This window comes from Mya arenaria, chromosome 1, assembly GCF_026914265.1.
Source record: "Mya arenaria isolate MELC-2E11 chromosome 1, ASM2691426v1".
Taxonomy (NCBI): domain Eukaryota; kingdom Metazoa; phylum Mollusca; class Bivalvia; order Myida; family Myidae; genus Mya; species Mya arenaria.
The window spans coordinates 56,140,136-56,158,990 of record NC_069122.1 but is presented as its reverse complement, the minus strand read 5'-3'; the positions used below and the strand labels follow the sequence as shown (position 1 = coordinate 56,158,990).

At 33.2% G+C, this 18,855-nt stretch overlaps 1 protein-coding gene across 1 annotated transcript in view; it reads right to left on the bottom strand.

Annotated features, from left to right (window-relative positions):
• Window positions 1-18,539, bottom strand: part of LOC128228594 (multiple epidermal growth factor-like domains protein 6) — a 42,714-nt gene extending 24,175 nt beyond the window's left edge. The window contains exons 1-4 of the mRNA XM_052940002.1: window positions 18,426-18,539; window positions 10,296-10,400; window positions 8,323-8,394; window positions 3,301-3,405 (exon numbers count right to left, since the gene is read on the bottom strand). Of these exons, the coding sequence (XP_052795962.1) occupies window positions 3,301-3,405; window positions 8,323-8,394; window positions 10,296-10,400 (282 nt within the window). The 5' untranslated portion in view covers window positions 18,426-18,539. The remainder of the gene's footprint in view (window positions 1-3,300; window positions 3,406-8,322; window positions 8,395-10,295; window positions 10,401-18,425) is intronic.
• Window positions 18,540-18,855: the final 316 nt, after the last annotated feature.

Here is an 18,855-nt window from a genome sequence, read left to right as displayed (position 1 = left end):
AGTCTATGAAAATTTTCTACTTCAAGATTCCAACTCTTACTGTTAACGTCAGAGTCTGTGACTGTTTTCTACTTCAAGATTTCAACTATTACTGCTTATGTCAGAGTCTGTGACAGTTTTCTACTTCAAGATTCCAACTCTTACTGTTAATGTCAGAGTCTGTGACTGTTTTCTACTTCAAGATTCCAACTATTACTGCTTATGTCAGAGTCTGTGACTGTTTTCTACTTCAAGATTCCAACTATTACTGTTAATGTCAGAGTCTGTGACTGTTTTCTACTTCAAGATTCCAACTATTACTGCTTATGTCAGAGTCTGTGACTGTTTTCTACTTCAAGATTCCAACTATTACTGCTTATGTCAGAGTCTGTGACAGTTTTCTACTTCAAGATTCCAACTATTACTGCTTATGTCAGAGTCTGTGACAGTTTTCTACTTCAAGATTTCAACTATTACTGCTTATGTCAGAGTCTGTGACTGTTTTTTACTTCAAGATTCCAACTATTACTGCTTATGTCAGAGTCTGTGACAAATTTCTACTTCAAGATTCCAACTATTACTGCTTATGTCAGAGTCTGTGACTGTTTTCTACTTCAAGATTCCAACTATTACTGTTAATGTCAGAGTCTGTGACTGTTTTCTACTTCAAGATTCCAACTATTACTGCTTATGTCAGAGTCTGTGACAGTTTTCTACTTCAAGATTCCAACTATTACTGCTTATGTCAGAGTCTGTGACTGTTTTCTACTTCAAGATTCCAACTATTACTGCTTATGTCAGAGTCTGTGACAGTTTTCTACTTCAAGATTCAAACTCTTACTGTTAATGTCAGAGTCTGTGACAGTTTTCTACTTCAAGATTTCAACTATTACTGCTTATGTCAGAGTCTGTGACAGTTTTCTACTTCAAGATTTCAACTCTCACTGTTAATGAGTCTATGAAAATTTTCTACTTCAAGATTCCAACTCTTACTGTTAATGTCAGAGTCTGTGACTGTTTTCTACTTCAAGATTTCAACTATTACTGCTTATGTCAGAGTCTGTGACAGTTTTCTACTTCAAGATTCCAACTATTACTGCTTATGTCAGAGTCTGTGACAGTTTTCTACTTCAAGATTCCAACTATTACTGCTTATGTCAGAGTCTGTGACAGTTTTCTACTTCAAGATTCCAACTATTACTGCTTATGTCAGAGTCTGTGACTGTTTTCTACTTCAAGATTCCAACTATTACTGCTTATGTCAGAGTCTGTGACTGTTTTCTACTGTGTCTGTTTTCTACTTCAAGTTTCCAACTCTCACTGTTAATGAGTCTTTGACAGTTTTCTACTTCAAGATTTCAACTCTCACTGTTAATGAGTATGTGACAGTTTTAAATTTAAATAAAAGCAATTGATTTAAAACTATTTTTCAGCATTGGAAGCTTGAGTTTTTTGATTCAACTGCTCACAATTTGCCAGGAAGTACAGTACTTACAGTACTTAACGCAATAGCAGCATGTTTCATTACAAGATATTTGCACTTAAAACTAAATGCCAAACACGTCTGTTTTTTTAATTGTGAATCAACTGAGTACAACAATATAACTTAATTATTTTGTAAGCTCATGAAAATGCTCCTGACACACTAAAACCAGTTTGATTACATTAAAAAAAATACATTCTCTTTATTTTATAATATCCCTGAAAAATTGCAGAATAGCATTATCACAGACTGGTTAATACCCCAACAATTTCCCTTGGCAAAATGAAAAAATGAAAGCCAAAAATGAGGAAATGGAACATTAATGTTTGTCACAACATAGCAATTATCTTGAATATGATTCAGCATTGAGGGATTTAAATTTCTTACAAAAAGGGATGGTTGTTTTGAATTTTTTTTATAACCAAAAGTCATGTATGCATGACAAAGTTAAACAAGATGGTTGTTTTTGTAATCAAAATCAAATGTCTCCCCCTATGGTTGTCTTATTTAGTTCCATATTTAACATTGGGAAATAGAAGGAAATATGTATGGAAAAGCATAGAAAGCTTGAAAAAGAACCAGCGGGATATAATACCTACTGCTGCTGACTTTGTCATCTGAATAAAATGCTTGAGACTTGGTAGACTGTATCTTCATGTCATTGTAGTCTTGTTATAATGATGCACTCTATGTTAAATGAATATTGAAAGCTGAGTTTAAAATCCTTCAAGCGGTTATATGGAGCAGACATGACATGTAATGTCTTCACATCATCTCAATATGGTGAACATTTGTGGGTAGTTATTTCAAAATCCAGTGGATCATGAGATATGGTAAGGACCCAAAATGTAGTCATATGACATTTGACCTTAAGTAAATGTGACCTTGACCTTGAACCGAGCTGGTTGTAACACGTGCTCCGCACAACTCTGCACATAGTCTCAATATGCTGAACATGTGGGAAGTTATTTCAAAATCCATCCAGCTTATTATGAGATATGGAGTGGACACACAATTATGGAGTGGACACACAATTATGGAGTGGACACACAATGCTTTGGACAGTGTGTTGTGTGTGACACAGGATCTTTATTTCAAATAAATATTAATACTTTTGGTAATTTATTGGCATTGCATATTAATGGATCAAAAATTACATTTTCAAAATAATATACATGACAAAATAAATACAATATATTGGGAGATATTTGAGTGATGGCTATCATGTGAGATTAAGTCTCCTGATACAATTATAAGGCCATACTTAACTAACTTTATATTATCAGTCTAAAGTAATACCTTTAAAAAATATGCCTGAAAAAAATACTTTCATTTCTTTGAATAGGTACATATATGCTTAACAACAGGCGCTAAACTGATTCTGATATGATATCATATACATATACATGTATGTATGTATTCAAAGATATGAAACTTAATGATAAGGTAATATACCTTTGCAAGTCCGTATCAGACACAACAAATTCATACCTAGTATATTCTATTTTCCTTGGGTCTTTTTCATCTTTTTCAGCTCTTGCTGAATTTTGAGTTTTTATCCCAGGGCTTTGGTGATGATAATAAGTTTTTATATAATAGAAATTGGCATGGCCTAACATGAATTGTATCCATATACACAGGTTTATCATGTATATTATTCAGCCAAATTGGCAACACGAGGATTCACAAATATAAGTGAAAAAAACCCGAACAAATTAGGCAGCTATAATAGAGGATAAAACAACAAAAATCTGGCTGTCTTGGTATTGATGTGCGCCATCTTGGCACATAGATGTCTTTTAAACCACTTCGGCATAAAGACGTTTGTGTAAACTTACCATAGGTAGGTTGCAGCATCCATAGCTGGATATCGATATCCGACAGCAGGTGCTTCCAAACGCACACGACGACCTGTTGTCCGGACATGTTTCCCCAACTGTTACCTAGGAAATGAGAGTAGTAATATAAGATAATGATGAAAGGTTGTAAGTCTTCAAATATATTTGAATTATAGCTGATTAATTTCTTGTCCGAGTTTGAAAAAAGTAGCAGCCTCTCTCTTTACTTTTATGTAAAAGAGACATAACTGAAGTTAACTATCTTATGTATTTAGTTTTGCTGCAATAAATATGTAAATGTGAATATCTTTAAACAATTTTGCCTATAACAATTGTTAAACTTTTTGCAAGCCGACAGCACTGAATATTAATTAAACAGTTTTCTTTACAAAGCAGAACAATTAATCTGATTATGAAAGCTTTTGTATAATGCATTCATTGCATCACTTATGCACACTATCAGCAGATATATCAGCCCATAATCCCGCATGTCTTCAGTCAGAGTTTGAAACTCACCACTCAAATAAGGGAATTTAAGTTCACCATTTCTTACTAAACTTATTGGATGGAAACCGTTATTCTATTTTTAGTAACACTGACCTTGAACCAATCCAAAGCCTGCTCTTAACATAAGCTACCTACATACTTAGTTTCATCATTATCAATTGTTTATCTAACTACACACAGAGTTTCATCAATATCCATCTTTATTAACAAATTATTGGACAGAAAATATTTTTCTACTTTAAGTAACCTTGACCTTGACCCCACACCCCTTAAAGCAATCCCAAGCTAGTTCTTCACGTAAGCTACCTACACACCAATTTATATCACCATCCATCACTTCTGACTAAAGTTATTTGGCTGAAACAATTTCTATTGTTTTTCTAGTAAACTTGACCTTGACTCCACATCATAAAAAGCAATCCCAAGCTAGCTCTTCACATAAGCTACATACACACCAAGTTTCATCACTATCCATTATTGCTGACTTATGTTATACTAAAACCAATGTTGCCGCCTGCCCATCCAACCAATGACATCCTCATTCCACTAACCCTGTTTTCATTGAAAACCTGGTTAATCAAATAGAACTATATCGTTCATTCTCCATATACAGGTCCAAAACGACATGGGTTTTTGGTCCAGTATGTCATGTCTTTAAATAACATTTTTTCATGTTTCATGTTAAAGACTAATATTTGAAGGGCACCTTTGAGAAATATTTTAGTTAATCTACTGTAAATTACTGTGTTTCAGCAATGGTAGCAAGACCAGCTGAAAGGACTGACAGATACGTTACATGACATATGAAGTTTTATGAACATTTTCATATAAGGAAATAAGGCATGTCAAACTCTTGAAAATGTTAGTTTAATTTCATTGTTAGCAAATAAAAACTTTGTCAATGTAAATAAATAGTGAAAATAAAAAAAATGTTGTCTTTTGTACATGTATGGCTCGATTTTTATTAACACATTTATAATTGCCTCAAATTTTTATTGGTTATATCAACATAAAGCATGTTAAAAGCGTTGTTATACGCAGAACTGTAAGACTAAGTCTATAGTTTTGAACTGTAGTTGGTAGTCATTGCGATTTACCTAACAATCTGAAGCTAACAAAACGCTTTACAAGATGTGTAAAATGTAACGTATCTGTTGTTGTATGCCAATTTGTTATTTCAGTTTATTTTTATAATTAAACAAACAAATATATTATGAAAAACAAGGAAAGCATTTGTTTTGATCAAATCTGTATTAGATACATAAAACTATGTTCTTTTAAACATTAACATGAAGTATAATGCAGACATAACGTATCTGTTGCAATCAAATTAAAAGTCTAAAACAATGTAACATTTTATAACTATTTTGTCAAAACAACAGTAACATTAACAGATAAAAAATGGTTTGAACGGTTTTAAGTCAATAAAAATAATAATTCTGAAGTGTTTATAGTCTATATATGTTTTTCGTTATGCTTATAACGTATCTGTTGGAATAAAATGTAAATCTAGAACACATTCTTATATTATTTGTCTGGTCCATACACAGGAAAAGTTACCATACAAACATGAACTGAAAGCTCAAAAATCCATTGACAGTATCGTAAAAAGTACAATGGTGGAATCAACATGATTTCTATTAAGCATTATGTCATGAGTATAATAAGTAATACTCAACACATTTATGTTGAAGACTGTCTGATTCTTGAAATAGTTACAGCTGACATTTTACCCTTATTTCATCAAGCTCGGCACAAGACAGCGTGAAGAAACGACGGATTTGATCAGCTGGCGCAGGCTCTTTGACTTCCATTACAATTTTGTTCAATTCAACCCACAAAACATCCTTTCGTGATGGCCAACTGAACTGAACTTTGCCCCTGTGCACTTTTTTCGTCATGAAATTTATTTCTGCGGTTTCGCCCGACCCATCAGTATCAATCACCTGTCCGATAAACCAGTCATCGTCTTAAATGGCGACAACGTAATTTCCCTTTGTGATTTAAGAGGCAGTATCTTTGTTAAGTGCGGCATCTGTATTGCTATTGAGCTCATGAATAGTCCAGGTGTTACAGGGTTCTTCCATACATACATCACAGTAACAAGAAGTTTTCCGTGACATAAGTTGACCTTTTGCAAACCATACTGCATGTAGCTTCATAGTTCCATATATGACTTTGGCATTCATGTTTCCAATGGTTTCCACAGCAGTGTCATAGTCAGCCTGTGTGTAGAAGATGTAAGAGATAGATTTTTCGTTTTCATGAGCATATTTGTAAAAGTCTGTGCCATTTTGAATTGAAACTTTGCCTTGTCGACATGCTTCAGATGCCATTCTCTTACGAGCAACACCAATTCCATCGTACACGCTCTTACCTTGGCCAGCCTCAAAATAATCCCATGAGGCATCCACCCCGAACATTTCTTGGTGTTGTGTTACTAAGTGAAACACATTCCTGCTGCGATATTGAGATAATGGCGAATCGGTCCAATAATGGACCATCTTAACATTTGGAAGCAATTCTTTTACAACTGGCATAAGCCGGTTGATGATAGCAAATACAGCAGCTGTGTTGTGGTTGTTGACATCTGAAATAAAAGACAGGTTTTTGTGTTCAAGAGTCCCATTCTGCTTAAAGTATATAACGACTGGATGGATCGTGACTGATGTTGCGTTCCAATATGCTGATTGTATCTCGTCTGTATTCTGGCACGTGTAATTTTCGGCAAAATCCATTTGGATCAATGCTCTGTTTTCGGGAAGATTGTTTTAAGTTTGTGTACTGATTGTGTACCCTGGAAAAGTGTTCAAGAAATTTCTGGAATTCAGCCAACATTGTATCTTTAAACTCTTCAAGTGTTTTGCTTTTCTTTACTACTCTCATTCTTTTTTTTACCATACCTCTACCCTTTGCCATTCTTCGTATTCTATTTCCTCTGATGATAGATCCCCTATCTTCGTCTTCATATCATAGATGAACGGACAGAGGCATATATATCTGAAATTCCCATAAAAAAAGACAATATCATAATATAAACCCCTAAAACTGTAACAAAAATATATGAGACAGATACGCTACACTTTTAAACAGATACGTTACAACGACCAGAACACCGGAATTTATCATCTTTCAATCTATGTCGCACAATACCTTATGTCTCAAAATGTTATTCAATTAGGCTTTAAACAGAAACAAAACAAATCGATGATACAAAAAATTGAATTAAAAACGTGACATACTTACTTGTGAAGTCGGTATATTGTCTAAATCAGCATCCTCGATTTTAACTCTATATGGTTTCCATTATTTAAACTCTGAATGACGCAAGTGTGACATCATAAGAAAAACTACATCTGGTGACGTCACACAAAATGTTTCATTATACGGATTGTTCTTAAAATGCAGGTACTGGTACCTCTTGAACCTATGATGTAACGTATTTGTCGTTTGTAACGTATCTTTTAAAACAATTGTTTTAAAGGAGTGGGAACTTTGTATTTAGTGCAAGAATAATTTTGTGTCAATATAACACGACCTCTGGGTACACTTTATGGATATAAATGTTAATTAGTGCCTGGATATATGCATTGGTTAAAATATATTCAAAAATTGTCGTAACATATCTGTCGTTTATTTTTGAAATCTTCCAGCATAGCATGAAAAGGCTTACATTTTGTTATCCTGTGTTGACAACGTTAAATTTTGTTAACTATTTTTCTATTATATTAAATTATATGATATAAATAGGCAATTTAAATAGCTATATTTTATGTTAAAAGTTCCCTTACCTGTATGTTAAAACGCCATTACGTATCTGTTGCAAAAATCGCCGACATCATATAACTCGACACTACACGGATAATTTAGAATTATATACTCATTTATGTGTATTTTTGCTCAGTTTGTGTCTAACTCGCATGAAAGATATATAAATTGGTGTATTTATTTAAATAAAACCAAAGATCAAATAGGTACCTTTTTATGCACCCCCGATCGCCGAAAGCCAAAATGAGACATTTTTAGATATTAAAGGTTGTTTTTTTAAATATAAGAGTAGTTAGAACTACTATTATGAATGCTCCCATAGGATGACGACCTGGTTTATCGAAATATACATAAAAATGTATAATATTCACAAAAATACAATATTAAACCCATTGCCGACATGATTATTCACTATTTGGACCTGAAAATGGAGAATGAACGATATGTTTTTAAGTATTCAATATTTATCTCATCTTTTCCAATCCTTACCAATATCACCAATTGTTTGTTACAGAAATTTCAATACCAAAATGCTGCAGTATCTCTTTGGTTTTAAAAGCTAATGCAAACAAATAGCTTGTTTGATGTATTTTGAGAATGATATGCATGTGCTCACTAAAAGGTAGGAAACCAAGAACAAAGGGAAAAACATGAGCACCAGTCACCTCCCTTGGTAATCTACTGGCAAGCACTGCTTTCCTATTTTTACAAATTAATTTATTCAGAATGTTGAGTAACATATTTTACCTTAGGATGAATATAATACTGCGGGGGTGTTTTGAAACCAAATCCTTCCTGCTTTAATGCTTCCTGATTTTTCTGAAATATAAATGATGATATGTGAAGATTCATGGCATATGTATGTATAAAGCAGTGAAAAAGATAAACAGATCAGACCATTATGATTCAAACTGACATTGAAGACTTACAATATACTGTACCTTGCTGTTTCAAAAATTCTAATACTGTACCTTGCTGTTTCAAAAATTCTAATACTGTACCTCGCTGTTTCAAAAATTCTAATACTGTACCTTGCTGTTTCAAAAATTCTTATACTGTACCTTGCTGTTTCAAAAATTCTTATAATTGATTTAAGTCTGTATTAGTATGATATATACAGACGTGTGCTTATAAAGAGACATGTAAGAAAGATTAAAGCTTTAGTCTTAAAAAAATATAAAAAAATATACAAGATCTTAGGATTGTGCTTAGGGTTAAAAGGTTTCGATTTCACTTCTCCCCAACATAAGGTAAGAAGGTCAGGATTTAAACACAAATTAAGTTGCACGTCTGAATGTGAATTTCAAACTTAATACTGTCACCAATTTGTCTGGATCAATCGAAACAAGACACTTGATAAAAAACAGTACATTCATATGTCCTACTAACACAAGCAACTACCAAAATGAAATTCCCCCAAGGATCATATTAAATTGAAATTCCAAAAAAAGTTTTATGGAGGGATAAAAAGATAGGGTTGGTGCACAAACATATAGGATCAGACAGTTAACTGCAATAATAATACTTGATGCAATCTACCCTAACTGACTGGGTATAAGACGATAGGGGGTATAAGACGCAGGCAAAAAAAATCTGCGAAATATCCAAGAATTTTTTTTTTTATTCTATGTTTTGGGTTAAAGAACGCATAGAAAAAATATCAAAATCGTCTGCCGCAATCGGCCACCATGTTTGTTGACGGTGACGAAAAAGGTTTTTTTCGTGAAAATGGCGATGGTTATTTTTAAAACCATACAATACTGATACAAAGCAAAATATGTTTCATTGTTTATTCGTTTCATGTTATATAAAAATACAAAAAATTATTTAAAATTTGTATCTGGATGGCACTGAAAAGTACCTTTTATGACAATTTGTAAGATTTCTTTCTGACAGTACATGTATATCGTAAACGATAACCTGTTGAGAATGAAAAGTTTAGTAAAGCAAAAACCTTATATTGTAAGGGTTTGATCTCAAAATGTCAACACCTACAGAAAAGAATAAAGAACATGGCAAAGTGCGAAAAAACAAGACCATTATCACAACAGTTTGTAGCATTGGTATGTTAAACAGCTTTAAAGGCAGTGCGAGATTTTCACACCTTATCATACAACTGACAAAAAATATTTTGACAGTGAACAGCTTTGCTTCTTTTTATGCATGTTTAATTATTGTTATATTCAAAATAATATTTTTTTTAATTATAAACGTCTTACGATATACCATATCCCGACCTTCAACTGCCGTTTTAACCTGTATCTACTCGGTCAATATGACACGAGTAACATCCCTTTCTACATAAGTTTAAACAAATGCTCGGCCTGAAATCGACCTCAGAAAAAAAAGGTCAAAAGCTTGTTACTGGTTATTAGACGCAGGCATTTTTTAACAATCTGAGGGAAAAAAGTGCATCTAATACCCAGTCATTTATGGTAGGTCGGGCATGGCTGTGTTTGACTCATTTTGTCATAGTTGGACTTGTCACCAACAATCCCTAAATTTCCTTTTAAATTTAAGTGTTTTTGTTGACTCTTCTTGGAATGGACAAAAGTTTAATTTTGAAATTAGTTTATCAACAAAGAAATTCTCACGAATGGTCTCAGGAAGTATGCCGCAATCATGGAACTTGTGCATCTAACAGTGAAAACTATGATACGCTGCTTTCATTAAATATAGAAGAATATGAGAAGTTTCTTGTATCAAAATAAGTAAATTACCTGTGAAGATTGGCTCGGATCTCGGAAAGATTTGAAAAAAAGTTTCTGAGCTGCAGCTTGATGAGCAGCTATGCCAAGAAAGAGTAACAGTGGTCCCCACTTCATCTGAAAGTGGAATTTGTTATAATAATTGCAAATCAATAAACTTTCAACAAAAGTTGGCAATTTTAAATGAAAGCATCATGATGCAAGGTGAAGCATTAGGGTCACCATCAAAAGAGCCTTAAGTTGTCCGGTTAGCGCAGTGGTTAGCACACTCGCTTCTCACCTAGGCGATCCGGGTTTGATTATCGGCCTGGGCGCATGTGAGTTTAGTTTGTGGTCACCAAGCCGGACATGTGGGTTTTCACCGGATACTCCGTTTTCCCCCAAAACACAAGACCACACTCTCGCGTAACATGCCAATGAGAGTGATTAATATAATGTTGTAATAACTTGTTTCATAATTGTTGTAAAATAAATAAGTTTAAAAGGGAGCCTTTAGTTAATGGTAAACAATTACAAACAATTCAAGGGCCGTAACTCCAGAATAATCAAGACCATCTGAGTAATTATCAAACTTATCCAAAATATATATAATTATGATACCGACTGCCCTTTGTTTCATTTAAAATGGTGTTGTAAAAGAAAAGTTATCTTTAATTTAAGATTTCATTTTAAGCAAAATGTTGCCTTCCGACGTAGCATTTATGACGCAATTTATCACGTGGTATACACACACTGTTATAAAGGCCCATACTAACAAAAAGGATAAAGGTGAAATTTTCAAAGGGACACCTCACTTCAGGAAGGGACACTTGATTTCATGTTCTGTATGCTTGTTATTTATGTGGGAAAATAGCCCATTGTGCTAATGTTTTTTGTTATCATAAAACAACTTTAAATATAGGTTTCCAGTATCTTGTTTCATCTCGTAGGCTGACCCTTAGGGATTCCTAGGAAATCTAGTGAGTGTCGACCCCTTGGTTAATATATTACAAAACTGTTAATACCATTTATTCAAATTTATTGTCGTTTTGGGTTTGTTTGTTTTTTATTTTTTGCTCATTTATTTTTCACATAAAGTTCTAATCAACACTTCGCACATTTTCATTTCAAAGTAAGGTATGTTAACAATCCTATGCTATGATAAAAGGTTATTTAAACACCACTTGCACCACACACACACACTTGAATTCCTCTTACCAGATATGGAATACAAAAAAATCTACATATAAGATATTAAATATTGCCTAAGGGCCTAAGCCTTATTGTCAGTAGTTCAACTTTGCAATATATACCAAATCTGGGTTGTAGTCTAATAGCATTTTACAATGGTACATATATATTTATAGGGCTTTTTCAGCCCATTTTGGGAAAAAGACCCTTGACATTTGGGGAAAACTTGCGTTAGGGAATATGCAGAAATTGGGAAATTTTACAATTAAAAGAACAATCTTTCCAGTCTCCTGTGATTGGGGACATTATTAAATATTAGTTTCCTTTCCCTTTCAAAAGACCTGAAAAGACTGAAATATCAATTGCAACAAATCAAGACAGATAATATTTCATACTGATTTCTGAGTGTGATGTAAATCAATGATTTCTGAATTCAAGTACCCCCAAAACTTTACATCACATAATTTAGTTTGATGTTGAATGAACCAGTACAGGTAAAAAATGATACATAAAAAACAATTACAAAAAACATCAAAAAAACTGTTTTACTTATGATTGGGATTTTTTCAGAACATAGGGAAAATATCTTATATTTTGCTTTGGACCCTACTAAATGCAAGCTCCACCAATTATGAGCTGCACGTGTTGACACTTCATGGTACAGCTGTGCCTTTTGATTATTTGTGAGACTTATATTTTCTAAATCTGATATTTCTATTAAATGAACACATTTTCGAAACAGTTGGACAATGTGTAACTTGTACTATAAGTTTGCAATTATTTTGTTTCAATATTGTGCAAACTGAACAGCAAGGAGCTTTTCGCTCATTTCAGATTCTTGATTTTTCAACTACACTTCAGTGCAAATAAACACATTTAATTTGATCATTCTGGGGCATGCAATTAGAAATGTTGTGTACAGTACTTACGTCAGCACACTTTAAAGTTTACAAGTACTTACTAAAGAGGAAATATGCACATATATATTAATACATTAAAACTGTTTGCATCCCCAGAATGTCTTAACAGTGGTTCTATGCACCAAAGTGTATTTGAAATGCAAGCACACATCACAATAAAGTGTTCTTACACACTACCACATTGTCCGAGTTTCAAAATATATCCATTTAATACAGCTGCTGCACCATGGAAGTGTCGACAACTCATTTTCTTTGCACCACCAATAAGTGGTGGAACAGGTGTTTAGTAGGCATGTACTACTGCAAGTTGATAATACATGTTTTTGAAATTATAGAAAGAAAGAAACTTTACATACAATGTTAGGACAATAATGGCAATTTTTGCCCATCATACATATTTATGCTCTTCATTTTATAGAGGAAATGCCCTACTCTGCCCTGCTACTCTGCCTTAGCCTACCCCACCCTGCCCTACATGTTCCTTCTTTCAGTCATTAGTTGAATTCTGCAATTGTGATCTTAGAAAAAATTATTTCGTTTTTATAGGGTTAATACACCTTTTTTTCGGTCGTTCCCATCTGCAAAGGCCCACAAAATTGTTTACAGCACGTGTGCATAGCACGATTTATTCATATTTTGATAAAAATTATATTCAAGGTGTGAATACAGAAAGTACACTTGGTGGCTTAAAGCTGCACTCTCACAGATATACCATTTTTACAACTTTTTTATTTTTTGTCTGGGAAAGAGCAATTTTTTGCGTAAATATCTGAAAACCAATGATATAAGATTGCTGACAAAAAATCAGATCGTAGATTTTCATATTTCCATTCGAAAATTAATGTTTTATGGCTTTAACCGTTACTAACGGTTTGAGAAAAATGCATAAAACATCAATTTTGGAACTTGAATATAAAAATCTGTGATCTAATTTTTGTCAGCAGTCTAATATAACTGGTTTCCATGGATTTTCAAAAAATTGGCTCGTTCCAAGACAAAAATAAAACGTTGTCAAAATTTTCAATCTGTGAGAGTGCAGCTTTAAGGCTTTATCTTAAATTATTCATACTTCTATATGCAGATGATACAGATTCCATCATAGATCTTCAAAATGCTAAATCGAAAATTATTGTAATATTTGGAAGTTTATTAGTAAGTACAGGAAAAACAAGGGAACTAAAATTGGTAGAGGGAGGGTTAGGAATCCCCCAGAATTTAAGTTAAGTGAGAGATCCCCCGGAATTTAAGTTAGGTGACAATGTTTTAGAACATGTCAATGAATATAAATATCTTAGATCATACTTTACACAGAGTGGATCAAAAGTTAAGAAAAAAATCCTTGCTGATCAGGCTACAAAGGCAACGTTTGCGCTGTTAAATAAAGAAGGGACTTTCATTACCGTATGATACTGAAATTGATTTATTTGAAAATAAAATTTTACTTTACAAAATTTGGGGATTTAGTAATATTGACATTTTGGGAGGAGTTGGATTAAAATTTTAAAAATATATATTTGGAATGAAAAAATCAACATCATCCTACATGATATTTGGTGAACTTAATGATTTTCCGTTGAATGTTTATATACTAAAACCAGAATCATTTCATACTGAACAAGGATTATTAAAACTATTAATGACAATTAAAATACTAAGTTAAATTGGTTTATGGCAGAATTATCCAAGTCATGATAGAAAATATCTAATTTGTTCAGGATATAGGTGATGAATTTCACTTTCTTTTTGTATGTCCTTTATTTGATATTAAAGAAGTTGATACTTAAATTGTTACTACGAAATATGCCCAAATATGATATAAGTGAGCAACGTGGGAAACAACAAACAGCCCAATTTCAGACATATACAAAATCTTTAAACGCACAAAAAATCACCCCCAAGATATTAGTCATAGGTTTTAACATTAATTTCATGGCTTAATGATAGACAGTTGATAATATCGTGTAAATGAAAATATGTCAAATTTGTTGCATTAAAATGATAAAAAAAGATCAACGCAATAATAATATACATTTTAAAAATACCCTCAATCTGGCTAATCTCTACTGGTATCAATCTTATAGTGTGTTGTTTATTAGATATGCAATAACCTGAATTTAAACTGTTTCTTGGCCACCCAATAAAACCCCTTATCTGATCAGGATCCCACATGTCTGTGTCACAGAAACTCAGATTAAGTAACTATGGAAGAATTCGTGTGCGTGATGCAAAGCCAATTGTCATGTTCAACCACTATTGGGCCACGATATCAGAGAGCAGGCTATAAGACCTGATGAGCTGGTGGTCACCATTGGACCATAAAATAAATGTTGTCAAGTGCTTGAACCTGAAGAGTTGCTCTTAATGAGTATATACTTATTTATGCTTTTTTATAATCAACATTTTCTTAAATTTATAGCTGTTTTGTCCATTTATAGCAACATAAATAAAATATAGTAAAAGAGAATTGGTCTCATGGTATTATTTATACATTCTATGAGCCACGACTCTTTATTCCACATCCTAATTATACAACCTTAAATCAAAGAGCTGTCTTATCATCTTTTTAATGCTTTGGGGTATTAATTTCAAAAGGGGAAATTAAGCGAGCTCTTGAGCTCTTAATTGATTGTTTGATAAGGATATAGAATAAGAAGCGTGTTTCATACATACAATCTTTAACTTGGCTCTTTTCATACATTTCCTATCTTAAAGGGACTGTACACCAGATTGGCACCAAAAAGTTTTTTTCTGTAACGAATCTCGGGACAATTATTTGATAAAATGTATAACTCTTTGATATCATAATTGTAAAAAAAAAAAAAAATTGAGTCGGAGACTGGGTTCGAACCGGGGTCGCCAAAATAGCAGTCCAGTGTTGTAACCACTGTGCTACGAAGGCTTACTCTTGACAGGTGGAATATTTCAGCTATATACCGAACTTGGTAATATCACGTGATAACATCGACTAGCCAATCACGCATAAGGAATGAATTCTACTAGGTAGACATACCTAGTAATCTTTTTTAATGGAAAAATACCAAAAAAACTGCAAAAAATAAATTAATTGTAAACTATATGGTACATCAGTTAGTAAGTTTCAATGCATTGATACCAAGTTTATGTCAGTTTTCGACAATTTTCTTCTTTCTTTTTTTTGCTATTTCAGCATACAGAGTACAGCTCCTTTAAATTCATTTGTACACATCGAAAACAACTGGAAAAAAATACTATTGTTTTCTGGTAGTTAGAAGTCCTTAGGTATTAATTTTAAATCTGAGTGTTTTAAGTACCTCTTACTAGATTTTAATAGTTCTTGGAAGCACTTTATTTTTTTTTAAAGTTTTGTTGACACTTCAATGTTTCTTTCTGTTTATGCAACAGTTTTAAAAAATATGAGTATATTTCAAACATACAGTAGCAAAATTTATCATTTTACCACACTGCCTTAAATCAATATTTAAAAACAAACCTAGATCTTCTGAAATGTTTAAATCCTGAACACTATACAGTGCACAAGTGGAGTCAGGGTGGGATGTGAAGTTTACTTTTTAATATCGGAAATATAGGATCTGACACGAGTTGTCATTTAGTACAAGATTTTATTAAACGAGTTCAGGAAATTTGTTAGTAAGCGAGCCTCTGGCGAGCTTACTAACAACTTTCATGGACGAGTTTAATAAAAATCTTGTATAAAATGACAACGAGTGTCAGATCTTTTTTATCACATGCTTAAAACGGTGTTTTTATTACCAATTTAGTTCCACCTTCCACTTTCTAAACCCATTGTTTGACAGCCAAAGTACACTGAGTGGAATGTCAACGATTCGCCATATAAATAGTTCCAAATGAAAATGACAAAAACAGCTAGCAGTTATCAAGTTTTAATTCTGATAAAGCGCTGAACAAGTCACAAGTATAAAAATGTGTAGTAAAATATCCAACAACATGAATAATGAACAATTTTAACCATTAAAACACAATAAGTACACAATTTGATGACGTCACACTGAGAGTACATGCTTTACGCGGTTTATGTGACCTACATCGGTCTGTCAAGTTTTACTGTGTGCACGGATTTAAAAGTTATTCGCTGTCGCTTTCTACGATGACTTTGAAGCGTTTTCTCAGTGTACATGGATTTTCACAACATGCAGATGATTACGACGAAGCCTTACTCTGCACTGCATGGATGTTGATGTTGAAAAAGTTCCATCAAGAATGTTTCCAGAGAACAAGCTGTTCTTACCGTCTTGGGACGTACGTGTGAAAACCTGTGCTGCGGAATTCGTATTTGTGTTTTGGTAACCGACAGCTGATTAAACTGGCAAGCAAATTTTATGGCATTGGTCGCATATTGCCTGTTAAGATGGAGATGTTTGAAATGTTCTCGTGTTGTTTGTCACTAATGTGGCTGCACAGTATTTGTTGACTGACTGGATATTTCTGTGACTAGTAATCTGCATTATCTGGTTGGCGGAACATTGTTATCAGAAAGTTTTCGAACAAGATGCTTTCTGGCACTATGATTCGTTAGCCATTTGTCTCCCGGAAGTCCTACCGCTTCATTATTGAGGTAAGTATTTGTTGGCGTTTAAACCATTTTGTTTACAAACAATGCGGAGGGATATCTAGGTCGTGTGTGATTAGTCTAGCCAATAGAAATGTCTGATATGTTATCTTACACATGTGTAAGATAAAAATATTCGTAATGGGTATATTACACGGAAAACAAGGGTAAGCATGTGATAAAGTAATATTATGTGCTTGAAATGCTTGAATTTTTTTTTAAAGAAATCATGGGGGAGTACTTGTCATTCTAAAATACCATCCAGCGTTTTTTTAAATCTAAACTAATAGATGTGTTATACAGGATTCTTCCAATACCTAACCTCTAAACGGGTTTGTGCAAAAACAGGGAGTTTCGAAAAATATTGGAATTGTATTTAGAGAAGTATTTTATGTTTGAAATGAATAATAATGGTTTATATTCATATTTAATCATGTAAGTGCAAAGATATTTTGAACAAAACAAGCATTAAATGCATTAACACACAGGATTTACCTGATAAACAAAACTTGACTGACATAGACAACAATTATGCTAATCGCAACAAGTCAACCATCTCCGGCAAGCTTCGAGATAGACCTCGTAAATACAATCGTAACAACTCGGCCATGGCCGAAGTGTTCCGATTGTTGTAAAACTGTGAACCGCGGTCTTGCAGCTGCCCTTCAGGTGTATATATTGTTATGTTTTGAACGTTCGAAATGAAGAAAAAACACATCAAACTTATAATTATTTGTTCAACATTTATTTTTTGTGTACGGAACTAATATAAAATATCATTATCTAGTAATATTTTTATGTTTTTATGATATTTTATAGACGCAATATGCTTTAAACCGGAATCCTAATCGGAGTAACTACCCACTTTTGGTACAAAACAATTTGTACTTGAAGGATTTGCCATATCTAAATTCGTTAAAAAAATCTGTCAATGTACAATTATTTGGACTAGCCTTTTTTAATGATAGTTAGCCATTTTAGAATGACTAAATGGAGTACCCTCAAAACACCCTGTCAATATATTAAACCATACTGGATACATTCTGGTTATGGGGGTAGTGTGCATGTCATAAGATAGCTCCCCTAATTTATTGGGCCTAGTCATATGGTACCCTATTATTATCAGTCATACTCATAGCTAGTTTAGTTCAACCATATTTTTTACGACGATTGTAAAACAAGTTATAACAACATTACATTAATCACTCTCGTGGGCATTTAGCCTGTACAGTACGACATAAATGATCCCTGTACATGTCTTGTTTTTCATAGGAACATATATAAAATACGCATACATGTTTAACAGTCGCACATAAGCAGACCGGTGTTTTCTCCACCCACAAAACTTTACAATTGAAAACGAAAATAAATAACTTCAAAACGTACACACATACAGTAAATCATACTTTATGGCATTTGTTAATATTAAAAAAGATCATTCAAGACTACTGTAAATATCAAATATGGCTATAGTTGTCCACTCACCTTTAATCTCAATGCAAAAACTGGTTGAAGATGAAGTTATGTTTATACTCACATGACTCGCAATGCTGATCATGTGATTCACGTGAGGATCCGAATGTGAATTTTCATTGGTCGTTACACAAATATTGTTTCTACTTTCACTTTCATTTGAGGGGTTAAACACCACTAAACTATTTCAGTCAACGAACTCGCATGGATGGTGCTGAAAAACGCTCGGTTACCAGTACCTCAGTTTCATTTTATTCGTGTCATATACATCTTTTTTATTTATTTACGGTCCATGGAATTAGCGAAAAACGAATAACTAAATAACACGGAAATACATGAGCATATCGCCATGCGCCTGTCCCCTCAATGAGACAAACACTATTGTGGTTCATTGTTGATTGATGAATTGATCGATTGATTAATTGATTTATTTATTGATTGA